The 15,243-nt window shown below is 42.7% G+C and overlaps 1 protein-coding gene across 2 annotated transcripts in view; it reads right to left on the bottom strand.

Annotated features, from left to right (window-relative positions):
* AK7 (adenylate kinase 7) overlaps positions 1-15,243 on the bottom strand; it is an 89,563-nt gene that overhangs the window by 46,826 nt on the left and 27,494 nt on the right. For both annotated transcript variants that reach the window (XM_037831914.1, XM_037831915.1), the window contains exons 5-7: positions 7,903-8,013; positions 3,468-3,548; positions 182-270 (exon numbers count right to left, since the gene is read on the bottom strand). In XM_037831914.1, coding sequence (XP_037687842.1) covers positions 182-270; positions 3,468-3,548; positions 7,903-8,013 — 281 coding nt within the window. The remainder of the gene's footprint in view (positions 1-181; positions 271-3,467; positions 3,549-7,902; positions 8,014-15,243) is intronic.

Below are 15,243 nucleotides of genomic sequence, written 5' to 3'. Positions count from 1 at the left end.
TGAAAAATGGAGGTAAGATAGTGCCTCTGCAAAGGGTGGGTCGTGAGGGATAAATGCAGTAATACATGTAAGGGTCTCAGAACAGTGGCCAGGGAAGTGCTCAATAAATGTTAGCTTGTAATCAAACAAACATATCGATCAACTAATTATAGGAAAGTCGTATCTCAGTGAAAGCACTTACCCTGCTAAATCAAGAACATGAATTGTAGGAATTACATTTGTCCCATCGCCAAAAACTGGTAATGCAGGCACTTCACCCAACCATGCTGCCTAAAAAGAAAGAAAAGCAAAAGCAGTTTTCCCCCAGTTTATGAGCATTATAGCTTATAGTCGGAGGCATCCAAAAGATCTTTCTATCTGCTACAGTAGTCTTCTCTAGGAGATGTTTTATGTTAGTCCTAATAAGATCTCGGAGCCAGTCAAATCCTATTGAGAGAAATAAAATATAGCCTCAGGACTGAAATGCTTTTAAAGAAACCTATAATCAAGTCAGCTCACTTTAGTATGAATGTACATGTTTTCTATAGAGAAACGTCACATGCATGAGGTCTTGCATTCTCACAAAATCATGGCAGGGGGTAATTATCATCCGTTCTTTGATGAATTCTCAGGAGATACAGTGTCTTGCAGGAGGTTATGCTGCTGGTGAAGCCTCGATCCTGGATGTGAGCCCCAATCTTGAGTCCAAATCCTTGTCTTTTCACTTCATTAAGCATTTCATTAACCAAATAGACAAGCTGAGTACTGCTTAGTACCAGGTTATTTAAAATTGCTTTTAAAAAGTAAAGAAGGTGGGAGTGGGGGCACAGCAGACCACTGGGTCTTGTAAGATATTTTGGAATTTGGGGAGGTATTTATGGGTTTTAAGCAGTGGGATGACACCATCAGATTTGCTTTTGTTGCCTCGTGGAGGAATGGGGGAACAAAAGAGTCTAAGTGGAGAGATGGAAGCTATGACAGCTGTGTAAGCAAGAGTTAGTTTAGCCTAGCCGGGGGATGGGGAGTGGGGGAGTGGGGATGGAGAAAAGGGAGGTATTGAGAAGGTTGACTCCACAGGACTTGGGGATTTTGTGATGGGTGAGAAAGAGGGAGGAGTTGGGTTCTGGCTGTGCAGCTGGATGAAGGGCGGTCCCATTTTCTGAGATGGGGTCCTGAAAGAAGAGCAGGTTGGGGGGCGGTGGTGTGACTGTAGGGATAGCTTAGATTTGTGGAAGTCAAGGTGCTAAGTAGGCGGTTGGATCTACAGAGCTAGAACTCAGGAGAGAGAGCCAGGCTTTTAAGTTTGAGAGTCATTGGAATCAGTTCTGGGAATGAACAGACCAACCCAGGGAAAGAGTAGACAGGGACATGGCAAGAGGGTCTAAGACAGAGGCCTGAGAATGCCAACACGCAACGATCATGTAGGTGAAGAATAGCTGAGGCTGGACAAGTAGAAAGAACTTTCTTTACCTTATCTTCTTTGGTTGTCATCTCTCTCATATTAAAATATCAAACCCACCAACCCTCTCGACTGTACTTCTCCCTCTAACTCCTGCCTTCTTTCTCTGACCTCCATTACAGCAAAATTCCTGGAAATAATTCTCTACTTTCACCATTTCCAATTCCTCTTTTCCCATTCCCTCTGGAACCTTCACGTATCAGGCTTTTGTCCTACAACTCCAAAAAATCCAGTGGTCAATTCTCTTATCATCTTGTCTGATCTGTCTGCAGTATTTTCAAGTTGGGCACTCTCTTAGAAATTTTTCTTTCACTTCCATTGGTTTCCTCCTCTCACCTCCCTGGCCAGCCCCTCTGAGCCTCTTATGCTGATTCTCTCTTATCTCCCCTGCAACCTCCAAACATTGGAGTGTCTCGAGGCTCAGTCCTTGACCTCTTCTACTCTCCCCATTCATTCTCTAGGTGATGTCATCCTGTCCCATGGCTTCAAATACCATCCGTATGCTGATGGTCCCCCAAACTGTATCTCTAACCATGACCCCCCATGACCTCCACACTCACATGCCCAACTGCCTAGTCAGCGTTTGTGCTTGAATGACAGTCATTTCAAACATGCCCCAAACCAAGGTCCTTATCCTCCCTTGCACACCGCCCCCTAACCTGCTCCACCCTCGCTCTTCCCCATGGCAATGGATGGCAGCTCTGACCTTCCTCGCTCAGACCACCATCCTTAGAGTCATCCTCTACTTCCTTTCTTTCACCCTTGCATCCAAGCCTTAAACAAACTTTATCAACTCTACCTTCAAAACATATCCCAAACGCAAACAATTTTCACCATCTGTACCATTTCCATCTGGGCTTTAGGCACTACCCTCCTCTAATCTGCTTCTGCCCTTCCCCACTACAATACATTCTTAACCCAGCAGAGGAATAGAGTGATCCTTTTAAAGCATAAGACAGATTATGTCACTTCCTTCCTCAAAACTGCCCAATGGTTAATTGGCAGTTAATCACTCTGAATAACGTCCTACCAATGGGCTACAAGGCTAGGCTCAGTCTGACTCTTGCATTGCCTCTTTCGCCTACCACTCGCCCACACCCTAGCTCCACTGGCCTCCTTGCTGCTCCTCAAACACAGCCGGCGTGTTTCTGCCTCAGCTCCCGACACTTGCTGTTCCCACTTTCTGGAATGCTCTTTCCCAGGAAGCTAATTACTAGCTCCTTCACTCCCTCCTGCTTTCTGCTCAGATGTGACATCATTCAAAAGGCCTGCACTGACCATCGTATGTAATAGAAAACCTTCCAACCCTACCCCTGGCACTTCCTTTCCACCGTTCTCTGCTGTGCTGTTTTCCGCAGCTTTTGTCAACATCTGAAATACTCTACATTTATTTGTTTACTTGTTTATTATGTGTTTTCTTCTTCTCAGTCAGACTAGAATGGGAGCCCACAAGGGCAGAGACTTCATTTTATTGTATCCTCAGGACCTACAACATTTCTTGGCACATGGTGGGCTCTCAGTCAGTATCTGTCTCACAAATGAAATGAAATCCATCTTTTTCTTTATTGTTCTGAGAGTGGAGACTGTAAGTTGTCAATAATGGGAAAGAATAGGTGGCTATGTCCTAATTCTATATTTTCCTTCATATTCCACTATTATATTGCCCTAGCCACACCCTGAAGGATCAAAAAGGCCTTTAAATTGCATAACCTCACTGTAATGGACATTTTTTTAAATTTTATTTTGAAATAAATTCAGTTATAGGAACAGTTGCAAAAACAATACAAACCCCATACACAGAACTCCAGCATGCCCTGACCCCCTCCCCCATACCCCATCCACCAGCTTTAACATCCTGTCACACCACCGTTTCTTTCTTTCCCTCCTTCCCTCCCTGTCATCCATCATCTATTGCTCTGTCTTGTGAACATATGAGAGCAAGCTGCACACATCCTTGAACAAACACTATAATTCACATATACAATGTAATAGACTTTTAAAAACTCAGCATAATCATTGAAAGGCAAACCTTAATGAAAGTATGTAAGATGCCTCCTTCCACGCCATACTGAAGTCCAGCAGCAACCACGTAAGTTGCCAATTTTTTGGCCTATTGGACAAAATATTTAAAAAAACAGTTACATGTCAAAATATTAATCATACTGAAACAAAGTTTTAGTAGTTAAGAAGAGGACTTTAGGAAGCTTTTATTAACAATTTCAGACTCCTAAGGTATTGTTTAGGATAGAAATAGTATCCCCCAAAGGAGGGAAACACCACCACACACATTATTCAGAAATGTCTTGGACCTCTATTAAGATTTAACTGGGATTTTCAATTAAACTAAATCCAGAGTTTATTGTTTGTGAAAATTTGATACCTGTAAACACTCTGCTGAGCACTGAGGGGAAAAGAGAGAGATAAAGATAGGTTCTTCTGTGGGGATCTTTATCTCCTAGAAGAGGCAGATATTTACATAAACCAAGGGGTTTGGCAATTGGCCTTAATACAAGGATTTTGGTTGGCACTGAGTGTCCCCTTCACCCAAGAGAAGCAGTTTAGGCATTGGGAGAAGTTTGCCTCAATATTTAACCTTTTTAAAATGGACTAATAGACAAAATACAGCGATTAGACAGATGGTACTAGCAGCTACACTGTGGGAAAATGGGCTTTCTGGGGTGTGGAAAAGCTTGAGGCAGAGATAATTTTCAGGGATACCTGGGCACTGACTCTTCTTCCTTAATGTCCTCCTCCCTGAAACCCCAATAACCATGTGACCTTGCTGATGTTTAATTGAAAGATCCATCAATGATTAATGTAATTTTTTCTGGATTGCTACTGCAAGGTCCAAGTCTAAAAGGTGCAGTGGCCACCAGGAGGTCTGTTTCAGTTCAACTAAACATTTGACAATGAAGACTACCATGTCTCACCCCATTTCAGGTCAGATTTGTAATCTTTGGTTAACAAAATTGGGAATTTAAGCTCATCTGAAAGGCAGTGATTTGTGAATTTATATGTGTGTGGCTGGTCTTTTCTTGCCAATCCATCGCCCAATGAAAACAATGCCCTTGGTTTCAAATGTGGGATTATCAGTAGAGAATCCCCTCACCACAAGCACGATTTGGAAGTTAGGACGTTAGCAATTGAAGGAGGGAATGATAAACCAAGGATGGAGCCCAGGTAGAGACAGAAATCAATAATTTCATGTTTGGGGCAATGTTCAAGATTCAATAAAGTAATACAGAATTTGGAAGTGGAGGTAATTTAGAGCACTTGGTTTAGCCCTTCATCTTATTTATTTTATTTTAGCCCCCAAAGTTCAGTGACTTGGATAATGTCATAAGTTAATGGTCATAAAAGAGGGGAGCGTCCCTAATTCTGTGTTTCCTCCCAATGTTTTATGCTCGCAGTGTTGGTACTGCTGAAGAAAATGTGTTTTGATAGGACAGAACTTGGGGCTATGCCAAGTTCCTGTTGTAATATCCTCTGGGACCACTAGGTGTCACCTTAAAACTATTAGTACAGAGCACCTACCGCTGATCTGCCACTGACAGGAAAAATGTAAGGGACCTCCAGAGGCGACCGTCCCCACGTCTGCAAGGTTACAGAGCAGTAACGATCCCTACGGTTAGGAAGTGTCCCTTTGGAAACAGGACAACCTCACCACGGGAGTGGTGGCCTGTTGCAGAGCTTGATGTTGCTCAACTTTATGTGCTGGCAGCCCGTGGGCTTCACCGGAAGCCCATGTCAAGCAATCGTGACGTGCTCCTTTCTGCAGCCAGGACCCTGAGTCAGGTGCTCTGTTTTTTACTGGAAACCTAAAACTTCTCAGGAGTTCCTCAGAACATAATAAGCTCTAATCTCTGATTTCCAATCAGGATGGCATCTTAAAAGAGTCTTAAAAATGTCTGGCCATTTGACAAAAACAAACTACAGTGAAAAACATGATCATGCTGTCTCCTTCTTTTGCTGATCCCCTGCCCAGAACTCCCTTTTCCATCTGGGGAGTTGCCCTGTCTTAGAAAACAAAGCTTAAGGGTCAATCGTGTCCTGTAGGGATTCAGCAAAGTTACTGAGGGTCCACTGTGTGTCCAGGAGCCCGTACATGTTTTGTCCTGACCATTCTCCTCATTCTCCTTCCTCTGGGCACCCATGAACTTTTTTTTTTTTTTTTTTTTTTTTTTTTTATAAAATACCTTTTATTGTTCTTTAAAAGGGTTCAAGATTTGGTTTTAAATCAGGTTGCACACCTCTCATCAGTCTGACGTCTCTCTCACCAAGTCAAACTGGTTTTAGCTAGCATTACTTCATTAAATCCAAAAGAAAAAAAAGCTGTTTTAATTTTGAGGAAAAAATTCCAGTTCTGAGAGCAATTGACATTAGTCTGCAATTTAAAACAAAATATGGGCTAATGTTTCACGTTGCTTTATACACCCTTCTCATTCAGCACCAGGAATGTACTTTTCCTAACTCAGGCAGGCACTGATACTGATGGACACTGCACACACACACACACACACACACACACACCCTCTCCCCAAAATAACAAAAATCAGAGTACGTCAGAGGAAAAAGCCTTGTTAACCCACGACGTTTTGTCATATTAGAATTGCTGCCCACGTGCCTGGCAGCCCAGCAGGACTGGGGGCCCCCTGGGGACAGGGTAATATCTCCAGGGACCTTTTGGTTAACGTAGGCAAAGGCCACTCTTCCTTAGGAGACTTGCCCCCCACTTCTGCCTCTCTTGGGGTTCCTGTGTTCTCTTCTCCTGCTTCCTAGTCCAAACGTATACCCGCTGACCCACTGCCACTCCTCCAGCTTTGTCATTCTCCAGGTACTGGAGCATTTCTCTCTCTTTTAGAATGTGCCAAGCATCTTCCTGCTGTTTCCTCTGCCTGGAGTGTGTTTTTTTTTCAATTCCTATCCTTTCTCAGCCTCAGCTTATGTGTCACTTTCCCAGCGTCTCACCGCACCCCCTTCCCCCACGCCATCAAGTCTTTCTGATTTGTACCCCTAGAGAGCCGTGAACTTTTCTTTCTCAGTCATTACTATCATTGTAAGTCATCGGTTGGATAACCATTTGTTAAACGTCTGTCTTTCCCAGTAGCTGTAAGTTTCATGGAGACAGGGACTGGGCGTGTTTTTCTGTGCGGCATCTCAGACCCTATCACAGGGCCTGGCATGTGAGGGGAGCTCAGTCAATACCTGTTGAACAAATGCCTGCATGAGGGAGCAGCAAGTTGCTGCCAACCTTTCCGTTTATGACTTACGATAGACCCTGACCCTTCAGGAGGAAGTACAGGGGAGTGGTTCAGAGCACAGGCTCCTAAGTTAGACTCCTCAAGTTCAAGTCCAGGCTCTACCACTTATCAACTGTGGGCAAGCTTCTTATCATCTCTGGGCTTCTGACTCCCCATCTGCCAAAGGCGGATGATAATGGTACCTACGTCATCGAGTTTTGAGGATTATACACAAGAGACATGAGGACTGCATGGGATGCTACAAGTAAAACATTGAGTAACTTGCCAGCACACAGGACCTCAGTAATTGTTAGCTGTTAACACCTTTTCATTACCAGGACATTGCCATAATCTATTTTGGTATAAGAGAAATAAATAATTTTATAATACACACATATCAAAACGATCAATTTTGCTGCAATAGAAAGCTAATAAGCTTGATAGGAGCATCTCAGTTTTAGCTATGTCTTAGTAATCAGTGACCATGTACGTGTCAAAATAATGATGGGGTTTTAAGAGTCAGGAAAACAACAACAACAAAAAACCCACAGGCTTTAGTGTCTGTCCACTGGACCTTTCTTTCCTAGTGTGTCACCATCTGTGAATGGCCCAGTTACACGGTGGTTGTAAGGATTAGATCTGATGGTGCTGAGGCAGTGCTAGCACAGTGCTCAATAAATCCTAGTTATGTGACCTTGAGTAAGTTACTTTGCCTCTTGCCCAGTCTCCTTATTTGTAAGATGAAGTCAACATGCACTCTCCAGAGGAGGTGTAAGAAAGAAATGAGGTAGATTCCAGGAATTGGGAAGATGCTGCTCCCTTCTTCTTCATCCCAACTGTAAGTTACTTACCTCTTCTGGGTCAAGTGACCCTTTGGACCCCAGATGCCTTGGGAAGTTGGGGCTTGGACCCTACTGGGCCCCCGACGCAGGGCTTTCAACTCAGTGGCCTGGACCAGAAACTGAGCAATACCTACAAGACCTGTGGTGTAGTATGAAGAAATTCAACTAAGAGTTTGAAAAGCTGTTTAAAGTGCTAAGACGATGGGCCTAAAACATGTGGAACCATCCCTGCTGTGCAAACAGCCTCAAACAAGAAGTGCAGCCATCACCCGGACCAGAGTTGAGTAAAAAAAGGAGAAAGAGGATGAGGAGAAAGAGGCCATTCCATGAAGCCTCCAAAAGAGCTTTTCTTACCCTAAATGTTCTTTGACTCCAGACTTACATTTCTTCCATATTTGAGAACCATTTTTTCAGCATTTATGTGGTCCAGAAAATTTGGATGGTGCTTTCTTCTTCGATAATCCTCTTCAGTAAATGGAATCTCAGAATCATCCTATAAAAGAAAAAAGGCCAGACTTGGTACATTAGAGCAATGTGAAATTTCTAAGGCCAAAGATGCTAGCTCAACGGTGTTCCTTTAATTTCAAATAAAGCATAAAACTACAGCTTACTTTGAAAGTGACTTAATTTTCTTGAAAATGATTTAGCTAGCCACATTTTACAATTAAAACTTAATTGAAATGAAACAAGAAATTTTTAATGTTTTCTTTTATTTTGTAGAGATGGTGTCAAGTTGTTACTGCAATTGTGCAAAGGAATTAAGTAAACCATTTTTAAATAGTTCCTGTATGCAGTTGCATTTTTATATTTAAACTTGTAACTTATCCTCTTTCCTCTACTGCTCCTTCTACCACCACCACTCAGCCACATGCTAACAAGAACATTCTGTGTGCAAGTTTCTGTCTTATGCTTTAAAAACTTGTTTCATTAGACAAGACAAAATATCAGTTTACCCTAGAAATCAGAGATGAAAAATATTTCCCGACAGAGTTCACTGAGCTGTGCTTTATACTCAGTCTCTTCCTGACTCAGCCTCCCACGCAGTCTTGTAAGGATTCATCAGAAACAACTAAATAAAAAACTCACTGGAGAATCAAAGGGAAAAATAGAGATCTGTGCTACAGAGTGATTTCTCAAAAATCTGTCCAAATTTAGAGGACCTTGTTGGAATAATGATTTAAAAACTGTTATGTTCAACTTGGAGCCTTTCAATCACTTCAAATTGGTCTAAATTAAATAATCAATCCACAAGCATTTGATCCCCTTTCGTGTGTCTACTTGAATCATACCAGAGTGTACATGGAATTTATCAGAGGCAAAAGAGACACAAGGATGACAGCCCTGAAGTAGTACAGTTGCTGGCCTGGTTGAGAAATGGGAAGAAAATGCCAAATGGCTGGAGCCCAGGTGGGCAAGAGCCAGATTACCAGGGTTGGGGGGCCACTTTGAGGAGCTTAGATCAATGCTAAGAGCAACAGAAGACCATTGAAGGGCTTAAAGCATTTTACAGGACTAGAACATGATCTGAATCATACTGCATCAAGATCTCTTATGCTTTTCCACGGAGAATGGATTGGAAGGAGGTAAAAGCAGGAACTAGTTATAGGACTATTTTGGTAGTCCAAGGAGATAATGGCTGTAGCTGGGGCAAGAATGTTACCATAGATACAAAGAGAAATAGATTTATTATACATTTTGGATGATGAATTAATAGACTTTACTGACGGACTGGCTGATCAATGGCAGGGAGTGAGGCTAGAGCAAAAAAAAAATGATAGCGATACTACTCACTGCAGAGATGACTGGGGGAAAATTAGGTTTTGAAGAGCAGATGAAGTTAACCCACCTCAGTTCAATTAATTCATTTACATAATGAGCTGGCTTTTAAAATCTGGCTAGTGGCTCACATTCACGGTTCCCAGATAAAATACAGGATGCCCAGTAAAATTTAAATTTCAGATAAACAGATCATTTTGTAGTGTAAGTATGTCTAAAAGATTGCATGAGGAGTACTTATGTTAAAAAAGTTATTTGCTTTTTGACACAAGCCACCTGCTGCACACAGCCATCATCAACCCCATCAAGTTCTTCAACATCCCATCGATGGAGAGTCTTTGGGCCATGTCTCCTTCCAGCTGTTTGTAGACAAAGTTCCAAAGAGAGAGCAGAAATTTCTTGTGCTCTGAGCACTGGGAAGAAAGGATTTGCTTATAAAGGTCCCTACTTTCACAGAATTTTTCCTGGGTTTCTGTGCCAGTGTGGTGACTTCACATGCCATTAAGGCCCTGGTGGCAAGTCCATCTACAGGGAGAAGTTTGATGATGAGAAATTCATCCTGAAGCATACAGGTCCTGACATCTGGTCCATGGTCAATGCTGGACCCAAAACAAGTGAGTCCCAGTTTTCCAACTGAATAGATAAGTCTAAGTAGGTGGATGGCAAGCACATGGTCTTTGGGCATGAATATTATGGAAGCCATGGAGACTCTGGGTCCAGGAATGAATGGCAAGACCAGCAAGAAGACCATCATTGCCAACTGTGAACAAGTCTAGTAAATTTGACTTGTGTTTTGTCTTAACCACCAGACCATTCCTTCTACAGCTCAGGAAAGCACTCCACACCCCTGGGTTGTTCTCAGTATCCTATCATCTTTGTGCTCTCGCTGAAGGTTTTTGGGTTCCAACATTCTCCTCCCCTTACAAGTCCAGCTAGACTGCAGAGTTAAGTTTATGATTATGAAATAAAAGCTTAAACAACCAAAACAAAAAGTTATTTGCTGTTGATCTGGAATTCAAATTTAACTGGGCATCCTGTATTTTTATATGCTAAATCAGGCAACCCTATAGACATGGAGTCTGGAATCAGAGTGCAATAGCATTGTCTTTGGGATGAATTGAGGCCCTGACATTTTCATAGCCCTGGCTTACACGACGTGGTACCCCGCCTGCCCACCTGACTCCTACTGGGTCCCTGGTACTGGAATGTTGTGCCCAGCTCTTAGTGCTCATTTGGGGCTCAGCTACCAGTATCCCTTTTTCTGCCCTGCCTAGACCTCTCTGGACAGGTCCCTAGGACTGTTGGCCCAGAACCCTTCTAGGATCTACCCACCCTCATTCTCCGTGGCTGCAGCACATGTTGATGTGGTTTTCTGGACACAGATTTTGATGGCCAGTCTCTTCCCTGACATTCTGGAACTGGGACTGAGAGAAAAGGAAGAAGAACCTCTCCCTGGGCAGCTGCACTGTAGCCCACAGATCTGAACCAGCCAGGGCTGCAGGTTCTGAGTTGTCATCCCTTGATTCTTGTTTAGGCTAAGACCTTATTGTATACCACGATCCTGTACCACCAGCCACTGGGCTGACTTTCCTTTGTCCTTAAACTTTACTCCTTGCAACAACAACAAATAACATATATTTCGAGCCAGAATCTTTCCTATAAGTTTTAGTTCCTTGCAGCCATTTGCATCATTTGCTTTTGCTACAAATGATGAGTCACTGACAGTTTGCTTAGCCAGCGTTACATGCACTATCTTTTCATGGCCCTACATTGCTGTCTGCAGCACCACTGGAAATGTAAGCCTGCCTCATTTGTGTCTCATGATAGTTAATAAGCTCATTTAGAGGCTTCATCCTTTTAGGAGGTGAAGAACTGATTCTGCAGTTAGTGCCCCCCACCCCTGCCACCCCTTTAGGGACATTGGGCAAATTTGTAATCTTGTACCACTCTGTTGGACCCTATTGTTAAATTTGTCATTGTTTTTGCCCACCCAAGTGGATCGTCTGCCAGGGCTTTTATTATGTGTGACATCCAGAGCCACTGTCCTTTGTCTGGACTGTTGGGCTGAGTCTTTGTTCTGGTCACCCTCCCTTCCCACAAAATAAGTATAAAATTATACTTTAAAAACATGTAGATACTAAAGGAAAATAACCCATATATATTAAGATTCTCCTACTTATTAAAACTAGTACAAATTAAAATATTCTATTATATTCACCTGTCTTTTGTATTAAAATTGCTTTTTATATAGTGTTTTAAAAAAAATCCATTTGGATGCTTTAGGTTGCAAGTAATAGAAAACCAAATTCAAAATGGCCCAAACACGGAGGGAATTCATTATCTCCCACGAGCAACATTTCAGACTAGGGGGGTTCCAGGCACCACACGAGGGGCTTCAGCTGTGCTTCTCTGGTGCCCTCTTGGCCCTCCCTCCCGCTGTGCGTGGCCTTCCTTTTCAGGCTCACAGCATGACTGCCAACAGCAGTTCCAAGCTTCACGAGATGACAGCATTCCCAGAGACAGGAAGGTTGGCTCTTCACTGGAGACTCTCTTCACCAGAGATGAGCTCTTGCCCAGAGTCTCCTGGCAGACTTTCCTCCATGGCAGGGAATGAACTGTTCTCCTCTTATCCTTGGGCACACAGCTAGACTACATATCCCAGACTCCCTTGCAGAGAGGTGTGGCCATGTGACTGGGTTCCAGGGTTCTAGCCAAAGGAATCTGCAGAATTGATGTGCGCCTCTTCCAGACCTGGTTCATAAAGCTTCCCATGCACGATCCTTTGTGCCTCTCCCCTTTCTGCAGACTTGATACAGCTGTTCACAATAGCTCTGGAAGCCATTCTGGAAGATGGCTGAGCTGTATGATGCAAGGAGCCTGGGTCTCAAATTAGATTGAGGAGAAGTGCTCATTCACCAGAAACATCTGTTTCACATTTGACATGAGCAAAATATAAAATTCTTCTGTGTGAAAGCCATTCTACATCTTTGAGTTTGTTTGTCACACCCTCACAAATCCCAGAACTGGGTTTCTTCCCCTTGCCTCCCTCCCTTGGCAGATCATTGGTAAAAAGAATGGAACCATCATCATGGGTTTAGATGAATTGGGATTTTCTCAGGAGCTGGGGAAAGTGTTCCAGTTCTCACGAGCAGTATGGACACCTAAACAAGCTGGGGCTCTGCTGGCAAGGAATACAGGGTGGCTGTTTGACAAGAAGCCAGAAGTGTCTGTGACAATCTATTAACATTTCTTTTTGAGTAGCATTATGAATTCTTAGCTTTTTCATGAATGCAACTCATTTCAATTAACCGTAAGGTATCAGTCAAGTCCCAATAGGAAAGAAATAGCCCACTCAAAATGGGTAGTTTGAGGAAAGTTTCATAGCAGGATTATTTGCAAAGATATGGTCAGGGTGTAGGGAAATCAAATACTCTGGGGCTAGTAAAAGGAGACTCTGTACACTCCTAGGTTCACAAACATAGAGGGAACAAGTTGCAGTTGGTATTTAGAGATAAGCTGGGTGAAGAGGGTGATAAGATAGGTGCTGTGACTTTGAGGGACTCAGCCTGTCCGCAGTGATCCTACAGAAGGGAGCTGGGGGAATAAATTCCCTGACCGCATTCTTCTCATTCCCCCATCCAGTGTTCCCCACTGACCAAACCCAGTTGGGAGCAGAGTGCAAGGGAGCATGCTGATCCACACTATAAGGTCAGAACAGGGTGAAGAATGGAGAGTGGATCTTGAGAGGCAGATGGAGAATATCCAACATGCGTAATTATTTATATGTTGCTCAAATTCTCACAACCTGGCTAGTGGGGCAAGTTGTCCTCTCAGCACTGTCAAAAATATCTTGGCATTGAGATATTCCAGGGCTATGAAGATTTTTATTGACTGAAGACATGGAATCAACTACCTCTTACAGCGTCTTGGAGATAAAAACCGCATTATAGACTAAAATACACCTATCAGGGATGCCCAGAAGGGCTGCTGTTGGCTGTTTTTCCTAGTGACCGAGATAAAAATGTATCTTTCTTAAGGCCAGGGGTTCACAATGATTTTTTCCAGCCTAACATATCATGTTCTTCATCCCTACTTTATTTAGAGCAGGTTTTATTGACTGTCAAGATTTCCTATGATGTTGAGAAGATAGAAGCAGAGAAGAGCAGAGAGGAACAGTGGAGAAGACTTACTGAGTTCCCTATGGCTTCCCAACCCTTGATACCCAGTGGCTTTTCTGTCCATGGATTTTGTAATGTAATATAAAGACATTGCACATATCTTTATAACAACTTCCTCTTTCTGCTTAAACCAGCTCTATTAAGATTCTGTCACTTGCAACTAAAAGTCCTGTTCAGCTCACCCTATTTCAACTGATGCCAAGATCTTCCTCTGCCCCACCCACTTCAATTAGTCACATTGAGGGCAAACTTGTTTATCTGGAGCTGTCACCATGGTGCTTGTTCTTACTGCCTTCAGACCAACTTGGGTTCAGTTTGCTGATTACTGGGGAAACCAGTAATCTCTGTTGGTCAGATACCCAGGACAGATATTAGCTTTTGCTTTGAACTTTCTGTTCCAATATCTGGTAAGGTGAACATCTTTGGGGAAAGAGGTATTTATAGGAGTTGAAGGAGGTCGTTAAGTGGTTGCATTTGCATGGTCTTATTCAATGCGTACACTGCCTTGAGTGAGAAGGAGAGGCATGTTTGGTGTACGGCAGTTCCCTGAATGTCCTGCCCTTACAGATTTAGTTGTGGTTAGCCCACAATTACAAGTCAACCGTGACTTGTGAAAAAACACTCAGACTATTGAACTGAAAGTAACTGTTAAAGGTACATAGGGTTTCTCAGCTTTTCTTTGTCTTTCATTTCATTGAGATTTTTTTAAGAATACAGGCCAGCTATTTGACAGACTCTTCTTGGATCTGGGTATATGTGAGGTTTCCAAGCGATTGGACTAAGGTCTATGCATTCCCAACCAGAATCCTGCTTAAGTGATGTTGTGTCCTTCTCAGGGTATGAAGGCACCCAGTGTCCGTTAGCTCCTCACTGTGATGTCAAATACAATATATGAGATAATATTTGATTCATATAAAATAACAATGTGCAAAATTTGTAAAAAGATGTGTAAATCTGTGGCTCAATTTAAGAACCGGAACATTAACAATATGTTGAAGCAACCTCTGTTTGTTTCCTGACCCTAAGCACTACTCTGAATTCTATTCTCAGTCCCCTTTTTTTTATTGTATCCCCAAGGAATATATTGTTTATTTTGGTTATTTTTGGGCTTTATAGCGATGGCATCCTACTGGACAAAGTTTAAGTTTTCTACGCCATACATTTTCTATTCAGTACTTTTCCTAAGATTCATTAGAGACATTGTGTTTAGCTTAGTTGTTCCGCTTTCACTGCTATGAAGTATTTCGTACTCAAATGCACCACACTTAGTCCATTTTCCTTCAGGGTTGTTTTGGATTGTCTTGCTATTAGGACTGATGTTGCTATCAACATTCTTGAACATGTCCCCTGGTGCTTCTGAGCACATGTGTTGAGGATATGCCCAGGAATGGAATTGCTGGGTTACAGTGTGTGCACATGGTCACACTCTGTGTTAAAAGACAATGCCATTTGTCTTCCCAAGAGGTTGTAACAATCTCTACTCATACCAGCAGTGTGTTCCACATGTTTGCTAACCTTGGTATTGTCAGACTTGTCCATTTCTTCCAATCCATTGGAGGTAAATTGTGCCGGTGTGCTAATGCTGCTGTTTTGCAAACCAGTAATGGATTGGCTTTTATAAAGGGGGTTTATTTGGTTATAAACTTACAGTCTGAAGACCATGAAAATATCCAAATTAAGGCTTTAACACGAGTATACCTTCACTGAAGGAAGGCCAATGGTGTCCAGAAAACCTCTGTTAGCTGGCAGAGCATGTGGCTGGCATCTGC

Source organism: Choloepus didactylus, chromosome 4 (genome assembly GCF_015220235.1).
Source record: "Choloepus didactylus isolate mChoDid1 chromosome 4, mChoDid1.pri, whole genome shotgun sequence".
NCBI lineage: Eukaryota > Metazoa > Chordata > Mammalia > Pilosa > Megalonychidae > Choloepus > Choloepus didactylus.
Note: the sequence above shows the minus strand (reverse complement) of the source record. Positions and strands in the feature narration are given on the sequence as shown.